Source organism: Arachis ipaensis, chromosome B6, assembly GCF_059453495.1.
Source record: "Arachis ipaensis isolate K30076 ecotype BB chromosome B6, ASM5945349v1, whole genome shotgun sequence".
NCBI classification, from domain to species: Eukaryota; Viridiplantae; Streptophyta; class Magnoliopsida; order Fabales; family Fabaceae; genus Arachis; species Arachis ipaensis.
This window is the reverse complement of record NC_142441.1, coordinates 87172296-87185001: the sequence shown is the minus strand read 5'-3', so window position 1 is coordinate 87185001 and position 12706 is coordinate 87172296. Positions and strand designations below refer to the sequence as shown.

Here is a 12706-nt window from a genome sequence, read left to right as displayed (position 1 = left end):
CGACATAGAAGCAGTGGTTACACACTCCATAATCCATGCTCTCCACTTCTGGCCAAAGCCCATCTTCTGCAGCACAATGTCCACGAAGCTCCATTTAACCCTATCATAGGCCTTTTGGAAATCCAGTTTGATTAAAGCTGCCTCCTTTTTCCTCACTTTGAGCCAGTTCACCGTTTCACATGCAATTAGTGCCCCATCATGTATTTTCCTTCCCTGAACAAATGCACTCTGAGTCTCCCCTATTAATGCCGGCATCACTGATCTCATTCTCCTAACAAGGACTTTGGATATAACCTTGTACACGCATCCCACCATACTGATAGGTCGCAAGTCTTTAATTTCCTCTGCACCAATGAACTTAGGAGCTAGTGCCACCCAAGTGATATTGCACTCCACCGGAAGCTTGGATGTCTGAAAGAACCCCATCACTGCTGCCGTGAACTCTGCCCCAATCTCATCCCAGCATCTCTTGATGAAATTCATGTTGTATCCATCACACCCTGGTGCCTTAGATGACTCACAGTCCTATACTGCCTCTCTGATTTCCTCAGCCGATGGTAACACTTCTAAAGTCACCGCATCATGGTCGTCTATTCTCTCCACCAACCCATCCCTGAAGCTCACCTTGGGAGACCTTTCTTGATGATATAAGTCTCTGTAGAAATCTCTGATAGCAATCTTTATTCTAGCTTGGTTCCGGACCCTTCTACCATCAATTACCAATGCATCAATCCAATTATTCCGTCTTCTTGCTGATGCGATGTTGTGAAAGTACCTTGTATTTTTGTCCATATCCTTTGCATGTCGAGACCGAGACATCTGTTTCCAATGTACCTCCTTTCTCACGTACCATCTCTCGCAGCAAGTGACCAGAGCCTTTCTTCTGGCCTCCATTGTTCCATCATACACCCCATTACTAACCATATCATCAAGTCTCTTGATTTTATCCTCAAACTTTGCAATCTTCTTGTCCATCTCACCAAAGTTGTCCTTATGCCATCTCCCTAGTGGAACAGCCAAAGCATTCAGTTTATCTGTGAAAGGCTTGTCCCCCAGCCCTCTCCACTCTTCCTTCACCATTCTGAGGAAGCCCTCATGTGTGAACCACGAGTCCAGGCTTCTGAACGGCCTTGGACCACACGACAACTTCCTGTCCTCCAATATTATAGGACAATGATCTGACAAGCCCCTTGGCCCACCTCGTAGCCGAGACTCTGGGAACTCTTCTAACCACTCAAGATTTAGCAGGACCCTATCTATCCGGCTACAAGAACGTCCCCTGAACCATGTAAACTTGTGGTCAGAAAGCGGCATATCCACTAAGTTCATATCTTGTATCCAGCTCTTGAAATCTTCCGCAGACCGAGTCAAGCTAGTACCACCTTTCCTTTCCCCTTCATGCACTATTTCATTAAAGTCTCCCAGAAAGCAACAAGGGGTTTGACATAACCCAGCTATATAACTCAGCTCTTCCCAGACATGAATCTTCTCTGCTCTAGTTTGTGCTCCGTAGACCAAGATAAAAGAACAATTGAACCGTCTCTTTAACATTACTCCTTCAACACACACCCACCTCTCCCCTTTGTAGCAGTTATTCATACTAAAAACCAGATCATTCCAAATTAACAACAGTCCACCGGAAGCACCATCAGATCCTACATATTCCCATCCTAAGCCGTCATTCCCCCAGATTCTTGTAACGTCAAATCTCGTCACAATCTGCTTCTTGGTCTCAATTAATCCAATCATGTCTAACTTATGTGTATTCCTAAGATCCTTCACCATTCGCAACTTCCCATCACCTCGTAGCCCCCTAACATTCCATGAACTAACAATCATTTATAAAATTTTTACACACCTTTTTTTTGTTTTTTGGTCTGCACCGTCTCAGCTTCTCCTTTTGCTTTGCCACTCTTCTTTTACGATCTATTTCTTCATTCTGCTCTCGGAGAATTTCCATAATATCCACATCCTCCTCTTGCAGTTCCGCCCCAGATTCTTTACCCAGCTCCCAGGTCCTTTGGTTTTCCAGAGCCTGCTCCGCTATCCTTGAAGGCTCACCATCACCATCCTGTTCTTCATTTTCCAGGTCCTTTTTTCCGCTAGTCCACCGTTCAATACGATAGTCCAACCCTTGGGAAATCCCTTTTCGGTTTTTTTGTGTAAGACCCTGGCCACCATCAGGTCCCAGGATACGTGCCCCATCCTTGTCTTCCAGGTTCCAGCGACTCTGCGATGCACCTCCTTCAAGCACCATGGCCCCTCCTTCCTCGATCCACTCATCACCTTCAGCCCTCTCTCTGCCACCAGCGTTCTGGTTATCCGGCACCCCAGCCGTCTCACCCTCCGCTCTGTCTATACCGAGTTCATCTTCGCCAGCAACCACACTGCCATTGTCTTCTACCGCCAGCACGTCGTCGGCTCGGGTTCGGTCATCCCCTTCGGGCCCCCGGTTCCGTTGGTCGACGTCTAGGTTAAGCCCCTGCCTTAGTCCCTTGCCCGCGCCATCTGCAGCTTCGTAATCGTCCGGCTTGGGTGCGTTACCTTCCCACTCCTCAGCGTTAGCTTCAAACCTTCCTGCCCTAGCCTCTCGAATCCCTTTTCGACCCGACCCATCAACATCAGGCCCTACCCATGTCTCTAGTCCAGCTGAGTTCATCAGGCCCGTTATGTGCAACCTTTCCCCGTGTATCTCTCTATTAGCACTGGCCCATTCCTTTGTTAAACAAACAAGACTCCCCCCCTTGTGAGACTTTGAGTAACCGGTCACAGGCCTGGGTTTGAATCCCTTTTTTTGTTTTTGTATTTCTTCATTAACGGGCCCCTGTTCCAGTCCATTAAGAGCGCAAGACACGGTCCTCTCTGAGTCAGCCCTGCTGCTTTGAGCATTACTCCCCCCGAGATGAAGATCAGCGTGATTCTCTCCCCTAATGGCTTGGTGCGTTACGATCTCCCCATAATTGCGATATCCACGGTCATTAATCCATTCATTCAAAAATTCGTCTGTAATTACTGTTCTACCCCTTCCATCATCTTCTTCCCTAGGCACCTGTAACACCAGCTCTTCGTCATGGATTCTCGTACGCCCTGATTCCGTTTCCTGCCTCAGCCCTGTTGTCAGTCCTAATTTCTTGCGTGTGCCATTCTGATCCAATAATGCACTACCTTCTTCTTCTCCACCTTTCTCCATGCACGCTAAATTAAACGCGTCATGCCCAATCTCTTTAACCAGAATCTCAAAAACCTCCGTTCCATCAGTGATATGAATTGATTCCTGAATGATCTCCTTCACACAGGTATCAATCTGCACCCGTCCAACCGTGAAAGAGCTACACAATTCAGTTCCTCTATCACAGGTGATCACATCACCCCATAGGCCTCCTATCGTTCTAAACGTGTCCACTGACCAGACGTGCAAAGGAACGCCAAAACATTCTAGCCACACTCTCCGGTTATCACTATGCTTCGACTCCTCCCACCTCCGTACACTATGAAACAATTGGAGTAGCCTATTCATATTAACCGTGTATGTTTCTTCCGCAGTCCGTACACTATCAAAAGTGATAAGAGCTTTGTATGAACCCATCTCCCGGATTTGAATTACATTAGGTAAGTTCTTAGCGACCATCTTCTTCATAGACTCAACGTTAATAGGCATTGCCATGCCCACTACGAGACTCCTTTGTAGCCATTCTAGATTTCCTGATACCACTGCTACCTCCACGTTTTTTACTTGTCTATTCTCATGTGGCCCCTCCTCCAACCCCTTCTTACGTGCTTCCTGTCCAGCCAGCAAATCATTCTGCACTACAGCTCGACTTATCTGCAATGTTCTGGGGTTTTTCGTAACATCTCCTCTACTTCTCATGGTCATGTTCTGGGGTTCCAGCGTTCTTCTATACTTGGCCTCCCCCACAAACAACACCTTACCTCGTAATCGCATCCGATTCATTTCCGCTATAGCTTTCAACGCCCCTCCTTTTGTTGTGTATCGAATGAACGCAAACATGTATATATTCGTACCTTTATTTTTTCGCGTTAAATATATATCAATGATGCGTCCCGTCCAGTTGAACAAGTGGAATAACTCTCTTTTTGATATGTCGCCTGGAAGGTTACTCACGAAGATTGAGAAAGATTCATGCTCTAGCCTCCGATACTCTTCTCGATTCCAAACCCGAGGATCCTTTCCTGAGTTCCTAGATCTATCCCTCCCGGTGTTTCCCACCCACACTCTCTCTCGCTCTCTCGCTCTCATTTTTTTAACCGTTTTTTGCGTTTTTTGCGTTTTTTGTGTATTATCAACTATAATCCTCAGTATATTGGTCAACCATACTAAATTTTACACAATTTTACATATATTACAGAAAGATTAACTGAATTCTTTCTTAAAAAATGGACATGAATCAGCATCCATCAGCCATATGTGCATGAATCCTTCTTGAACCTGATATGGACTTGAATCAGCATCCATCATTAATTCATTTCTTTCCATCCTCTATATATCATTTTTAATCAAAACAAATAAACCAAAGTTCTTACAAGTTCAAGAAGGAGATTTCCGTTCATCTGCTCCAAGCTTCTCACCTGTATATTGTAAAATTTAATTAACACCAACAATAATCATTCATCAAAGAAATAACTAAAGCAATATTATTATTATGTGATTGACCACAATTACTGCTCACCTTTTTTCTACAGGTTTCAGTTCGAGTTCTGATCACATGGAACTGTGAAAAACAACCGAAGAATTTAAAATTATATGCCATATTAATCTAAATCCTACAGGATAAGAAATCTTTAGATATGAAACACAGATTATGCAGCTGAATCTCCAATATATAACTTATATATTGTTTTTTAAAAAATGAGATAAATCAAAATAGTGTATTGTTGTTTAATTTGCTTTTAAACTTGAATTTTGACTCTTTCTAAACGTAAGTTCTGTGTGAAGAGCATTTTTCTTGGTCAAAGTGATTCTGGCAACCAAAAACAAATAAGCAAGTTTAGATCTTGCAAATAATTATAGATTTCTTCTTAGCAGATATTAATGAGACATACTTAAACTAAAGCAATTTGCAATGCAAAAGACATACTTAAACTATATAATTGCAAGTTTCTTTTCTTTTCTTCCCCCAATTTGATTACTCTGTTTCCACTTTCCAATTTCTTTTTCTCTTTATGATAAATTTTAACCTCATTTAACTTCATTTGCTGACGTCAAATAAGTGCTGATTAAAAAACTAAATAGCTCTTAGTCTACTATGAATGCTGCTATTTTTATATCCGAATAAATAATGTCACTACTGCTTGATCACATAAATTGTTCATCTGGTAACTACTTGATTAGATTATTTCTTTGGTGATAAAGTAAGAAAGAACATCCATAAGGTATTAGGCAAAAAAGGGTATGCAAAGGAAGCACTTAAAAACCTGATCTACCATGACTGGATGCCATTCAACTTAATTTTCGGTAGATGCTTTTTGTTATAAATCTAAAGAACCAATAGGAAGTGGTGGCCAACCTATCTATCTTCCAAAAAATGATAATAAAATAATGAAACCAAAGAACCATGACCAAAGGAAAGCTTTTTGACTTAAAAAATAAGAAAGCAACATGGAAAAGATAATGCCCGGTGACTTTAATTTAAGCACATATTCTCCAATTCACAAAAACAATCATGCCTAATATACTCACTGCAATCACGTTAGATTTAATTAATCAGAACATGAAAAACAAGATGAATATTACATACTCTGGCATGAATGAACTCCTCAACTCGACCAGTGGCGAACCGGCCAAGAAGGCATGGACCCTGACCGTGCTTTGACATGCTCTCAAAAGTTTGGATTTCATCCTCAACATCCCTGTTGAAGAAAACCTCAACACCTTCGCCGTATAATCGGACTAGAACCCTTCTGAGATGGCCATCACTTTTGGCTGGCCAGTTTATCTCGAAAACCTCATTAGTCATTGCTCCCTTCAAAGGTTTGACCTGCAAGAAACTCACATCGATGACATCCCCCAAATCTGCAGCCACTGTGGCAAGAATCTCCATAATCTCTTCATGAGATGCAAAGTCTTTCAGCAATTCAACTATTTTTATTACCATCTCTGCTGAACAACCAATCAATACCAAAGATTTGTCTGGATCAAAAACAGAGGAAATTAGAACAGATAACTAACTTCTTTCTATGCATGCACCACAAAGACCCTTGAGAAACAGAATTGACGATCTAGTGTGAAATTCGCACTGCTTAATGTAGAAAAATATAGAATTGAGATTTTAACAATTCACCTAATACAAAGAAATTCAGAGCTAAATTCGCTGGTATAAGAACCCCCATGCACCATGAGAAACAGAGATTAGATGTCAGTTTATTTTCACACCAAATATCTCAAAAAGAAGTTACTTTTAACTACATAAAACACTTAATTAGATGTCAGTTTAAAAAATAATTTTACACAAAATTTACAGAATCAAGCTCTTTAACAAGAACGCTGCTAACCCGGCCCGACCTAGCTTAAGTCCCATGAAGAGGGTTGATCCCTTAGCAAATGTTTTTTCTATTCCCTGGATTCATTGATTAAGGAACCAAGATATTTATCACCTTACCAATCCCACATTAGTATTCTCTTATTCTATCAAATCCAATCTTTTACCCAAACCATTCAAGTAGCAAGCATGAACACAACTACTTTTACAAATGTAGCAAAACATGACTGAATATCTGATTATAGTTTCTACATATTAGCAAAGTCATTACCTTCATAGTTGTGACATTATATGTAGAAACACCAGTTATTGGAGTGGAACTTTTGTTTTCAGCCGTATAAAATGCGAGGGCACTTTCTCCAGGCTTGACTCTTACCTATTAGAATAATCAAATAATGCTACATTACCAATCTAGCAAGTGTTAACCGTAAATGCAACTAGAACCAGATCAGAAAATACTATATCAGTCTCTATAGAAATTAAATTGAGACAACCAAGCTTTTTTATTTAATATGATAATCAACAGTTCTCTCCAAGCTAGCAGAATGGAACTTTAATAGAATAATATAATATAAGTAAACTTAATGGTTCCAAGAAATTATAAGTAAAAGTTCCTCAATGAATACTTGCACAAGTTATAATTCTATTTCCTGATGGAAATACAGCATACATCCAGTAAGGTGTTAAGTAAAGAAAAACCTCTCTTTGAGTAGGAGTAAACTTCCATGGCATGCCATCAGCAATATCAGCATTGAATTGCACTATAATTTCCCTGATAAAAATATAGTAACTCATCAAACTAGCAGTCTATTACAACCGTATCAAAGTCAACTTCTAAAACGAAGAGCCTAATTGAGGTTTATTGACTAATGCCTTGTAAGCATATCACTTATTGAATCATTATTCACTTGTCCCTTGACAAAACCAAATGTGAAGTCCCAAGGCTGATATAGCAAGTTTAGTGCAATGTACCAAATATATCATAGGGCTTAAGAAATATAGTAGAGTTTATTTCCTTTGGTCTTGGAATTGTTCAATTTCTCTCAGTAGCTTATAGCAATGATTCTCATAGTAACCCCATTTGATCTGTTTAAATTTTTCAACACTCCAAACTTCAATGCTTACCTTGGTATAAATTTTTAATCAAATCAAAGATCATAACTTATAAGTCCTTAAATTACAATATTTCTAAGCACTTCCAGTGACTGAAATTTATCAGCATCTCTCTGATGAGTGTTTATGTTCCTCAAAATTCGCTTTTCATCCGCGAGACTCATGGTTCCGTGTCGCATCAATGAATTCAGATTCTATACAATGTACATTATTATCAAGTGCAAGATGTAAATAGAGATTAATCACAGCACAATATATATCCTACTAAAGTTCTAAGCTCTTACATAGTTATCAATCTCTTCTTCCGTGAAGCATTTCTCCTTCTTAGATCTTCTCCTAGGTGCATTGTTCATGAAACACAATTCATCAAGAACCACATACAAGTTACTTAGTATCTTCCCTTTTCGCGCGATGCGGCGTCTCCATTCCATTTTCCAGTAGTATGAGCTTCTCATCCCAGACGCAACATAGTCCTTTTCTGACTGTTAACAAAAAAACATAACATCATTATATTATTCTCTGTCTTCTATATCAAAATTGAAGGCTGAAATCAATACTTACAATTTTCTCTTTGATTTTATCACGAATGTCTCGGTTCATTTTCTCCACCGTGAGCTCTTGTTTCTTGATTTGAGATATTGAATCAGGCTTTGATGATGGCCAAAGCTTCAGAAAATAGAACTGATGAACTAGTTTTGGGACTTCATCATCCTCTTCATCATCCTCTTATAAACTCTGTACCTTCATAGCCATCTTTGTTTTCTGGTCCAACCAAAGAGAAACCATTGATGGCATAAGCACCATAGAGAAGACACTATGTGCTCCAATTTGTGTTTCACGGTCTGGATGAGCCATGGCCACAAGCAATTGATGGAACAAGGCATCAGAGAAAGCCAGGAATAAGTCCAGGAAACACCCTATGTCTTTAGATAAATGAATAAAGCTGAATAGGTAGAAATGTTATTTCCAGTCTATGTAGGAATGCTTGCCTTCTTCTGATATGACACATTAGGGACAGAACTGATTAATTTTGTAATTCGATAGACAGCAGAGATTGTTGTTCTGGCTAGGAGGGTAGAAGTAGAAATATTCTCTAAGAAACACTACCCTATAGTAAAAGAAATTGAGTAAACTAATATCACAGCATACGAAACTCAAGTTCCTATAGTAAAAGAAATGATGAATGAAAACACAAAAATCAGCACTGAATATCAGTAGCAACAAAGCATAGAATTCAGGGTTAGTTGAAGAACCTGGCATGTTTGAGACAAAGCCACCTCTGTTCTCAATGCTGCCCCACTCAGTATTAGGTTCATGGTCAGTAGTCATCTCTACAGCCTCCCCTCCCCTTGACAGAACTTGCAGCATAAAAATAATTAATTAAGAGTGAAATAGCAAGAATAAAGATACATATTACTACTTATGTACACATAAAAGAAAAGCAACAAACATTTGATGTGCATGTTAGGTCAAACCAACAAATAAGCAAACCATCGAACACTTGGTGTGCACAGCGAAATTCATAGAGGGGAGGGAAGAAGAAAAAGAAAAACTCACAAGTGTTTCTCTAAATTCTGTTTGTTCAGCAATCCAAATTAACAATCTAAACATTTTTCAGCTATTCAGAATCAAAACCTAATCTAATCCTATTTTAACAACCGAAAAATCCACTAATCAGAAAACAAATCTAACTAAACTAATTACTAAAATCAAACTAACTAAACGAAATTAATTGAACTCAACAGAAATTAAAAGAATTTTGAAAACAAAACCTGGAAGCAGAAACAATCAAACTAACTAAACAAAATTAATTGAACTCTCTACGGTTCGAACAGGGGGAAAGAGAAAGGTGGAACCGCGGCTGACGGTGGAACCGATTTTGGTCACCACGGAGCTAGGGCTTGCGCAAAGGTAGCCGCAGCATTGACTGGAGGAGATGATGGAGAAGAAGGAGAAGAAGAAGAGGAGAAGAAGAGGAGAAGAAGGAGAAGGTAGCTGCGGCGGTTAGGGTAGCCGGCGGTGGTGCTGTGGGTGAGGAAAGGAGAAGAAGAAGCTGGTTGACGGAGAAGAAGAAGCTGGGTTGAGCTCGTTTGATTTGGTGCTGTAAATGAATAGAGTTTGGGGCTTTGGGCACAATCGATCATAAAACGCAGAATATAACATTTCCGATGGAAAATTTTAAATTACAGACGGATTTTCCGTCTGTAATAATTTAATAAAATGCACCGTTTTGTTTACTTAATTACAGATGAATTTTCCGTCTATAACCATTTTTTACTGAAAAAAAAATAATTTTTCCGACGGAATTATCGACGGATTCTCTTTTCTGTTTGTAATTTACGCTAATCCTTTTTTTTGGTTTTCCGACAAAAAATCCCTCTGAAATTCCGTCTGTATTTTCGTGGGATAAAATTCGTCGAAAATATCCGTCTGTAATAACTAGTTTTCTAATAGTGACTAAATACTAAATTGGTACCGGAAAGATTTTGATACTAATAAAATAGTATCTGATTTTTGTTATTGACAAAATAGATTTTAAAATTTGATAAAATCATACAACCGTAAAAAAATGACGTCACAGTGAACAGAAAACGCCGATAAAGCCGTCGAAAGAGAACTCCGATGACGTTTCCGGCGACCTTCTTCTTCGTGTTTGCTGCTGCTTCTTTTTCAACACGTTGCTGCATCCCCTTCCGTCATGGCAGCTGAAGAAGAAGACAGCCATGGCACGCCACTGCACCTCGCCGTGTTCTTTGTATTCGTCACTTCTTCTTCTTCTTCAACACGTTGCTGCGTCCCCTTCCACCATGATAGTATCTCGCCGCATTCTCGTGTTCGCCAATTCTTCTTCTTCAATACATCGTTGTGTCCCTTTCGCCTCTTTTCCGCCATGACAGCACCTTGTTGTTGCGTCCCTTCTGCGTCCCCTCCACCATGGTAGTCCCTTCCACGTCCTCTCTACCATGGTAGCACGTCGCCATTGCATTCGCTTCTGACATGGCAAAAGAAGCTTCTTCTTCTTCAGCACGCCGTTGCATTCCTTCCGCAGTCTCTCCGCCATGGCAGCACTTCGCCGCTGAAGAAACATCGCCGGAGCTCTCTGCCATCGTCGCAGCTCTCTTCCGACGACTATGTTAGCGTTTTTCGTTCACTATGACGTCATCCTTTCACGGTTGGGTGATTTTGTCAAATTTTAAAATCTTTCAAGAGTTATTTTGTCAATAACAAAAATCAGGTATCATTTTATCGTCAGAATCTTTCGAGTACCGATTTAATATTTATCTCTTTATTTAAGTTACAAAAGTTTTCCGTTTTGTAAAATATAGAGATAAAGGAAACTAGGGAATAGGGATTGGTATAGCTAACTTGAGCCTTTCGAGTCCATATTTATATATCCTTATTAGATTCATAATTTAAACGGAGATTCAAAGCAAAGATATTTAAAATATTTTTAAATAAAGATATTTGATCTCGTCTATTGAATAAATTATCATATATTAGATTTTTGATACATGACATAAATTAAAAATAATTTTTTTTATTAAAAAGTGTTATTATATTCTTGAAATCGTTACTTTGACTCTAATACTAATTTTTTAATTTGTATGAAATTTAAGTTTTTAACAAAAAATTTATTAGAAGATTATTTTATTTTTTATTATTTTTTATAAATTTTATAATGTTATTTTTTTGTGTTTATTTTATTGTTATTTTGATATTTTTTATTTTGTAAATTTAATAAATTTTTACAAAAGTTGAGTTTTTATTTACTATTTTTATAATTTTTTAATATTTTTTATTTTTTCTGATTTTTGAAGATTTATATTTTAATTTATTAAATCTTATTGTTAATTGTTCTATTTTTAGTTTATTAATTCTTATTTATTTTTAAATTTTTTGAATAAAATTTATTGTGAAATTGAGGTTTTAAAAAAATTATTTTATAAAAATTTAAAAAGTTCAGTGTCGTTTGAATTAATATTAGTTAAAATCATTAATATAATTATTTTTTCTCTTAGATCTTTAATTTTATTCATAATTTATATTTTTATTATTAATTTATATTTTTTAGAATATATTTTTTAACTGTGACCAAATAAATAACTTTAAAAAATATATTTATACGCAGGGGCGGAACTACTCATACATAAAGGGGAGCAGGACTTTTTTATATAAATAAGTAAATAAAAAATATTAATTTTCATAATACGCATGCAGAGAAAGCTTTACGAAAATGCGCAGGCGCAGGGCCATTTCATAGAAAGCACCCGCGAAATGGATTTAGTCGTCATCTTAGTAAGGGCGCACGCGAATTGAAACTGACAGGAGTAGAACCATGTCTGGCCCAACGCCAGCGAAATGGATACTTTTGGTGGGGCTACCATGACATGGAGTCTATATCATGTATACTTAACACGAAATGGTACACTTAAGGTGTACTGCATGCGAAATTGGTTCCGAATTTTCCTATATAAATGTTTGTGCCAATGAGAAATTTTTTCAAAAATAAAATAAAAAAATTATTATTTTTCTATACCTGATTTTTTAACTTTAATTTCTCAAATACATTTTTTTGGCATTTAGGGCAAGTTTGCCACACCCTGGCAAACTTCTATATTTTTATAGAATTCGTCCTATACCCCGACGAACTTCAATATCCTTCTTAAAAAATATGAGATTGGGTGAGAAAAAAAGGTTGGAAGGTTAACAATAGCAACCATTATGATCGTGTCCAGAGTATATAGGAGTACACAAGAGTACGGAAATAAGTTGTATTTTTTTGGAAAATATTAATTTTTTTAATTTATAATTAAAAAAATCCTTGTTGAATATGGCTTATTTTGATGTATCTGTGTATTTCTGGAGACGATGATAATGGCTTAAAAATTAGAATTTTAAAAAATTTGGGCGGAGTTCGCCGAGGGTGTGGCGAACTCTATAAAATTATAAAAGTTTGCCAGGAGTTGGGCGAACTTGTAACACCTCGATTCTCCACAGAGTTATTCTTAGAAATTCTGTGATGAGAAATTCGATAAATATCTGAGAATCACCTCATCATAAAATAATAAGACAGATTTAGACTTGATAAGAAAAAA

The 12706-nt window shown here is 38.0% G+C and overlaps 2 protein-coding genes across 2 annotated transcripts; both read right to left on the bottom strand.

Moving 5' to 3' along the window:
• Positions 1–4372: 4372 nt before the first annotated feature.
• On the bottom strand, positions 4373–6348 carry LOC107648799 (putative choline kinase 2). The gene is made up of 5 exons (XM_021104527.2): positions 6300–6348; positions 5757–6148; positions 4689–4730; positions 4543–4587; positions 4373–4447 (listed from the first exon to the last, which is right to left on the bottom strand). The coding sequence occupies exons 1-5, from the start codon at positions 6346–6348 to the stop codon at positions 4373–4375; spliced, it is 603 nt and encodes a 200-aa protein (XP_020960186.2).
• A 1157-nt stretch (positions 6349–7505) lies between these two features.
• LOC107648800 (uncharacterized) lies at positions 7506–10297 on the bottom strand. Its single transcript, XM_088490776.1, has 6 exons — positions 10168–10297; positions 8864–8968; positions 8172–8323; positions 7895–8092; positions 7679–7804; positions 7506–7583 (listed from the first exon to the last, which is right to left on the bottom strand). Exons 1-6 carry the CDS (start codon positions 10295–10297, stop codon positions 7506–7508), a joined length of 789 nt encoding a protein of 262 aa, XP_088346902.1.
• Positions 10298–12706: the final 2409 nt, after the last annotated feature.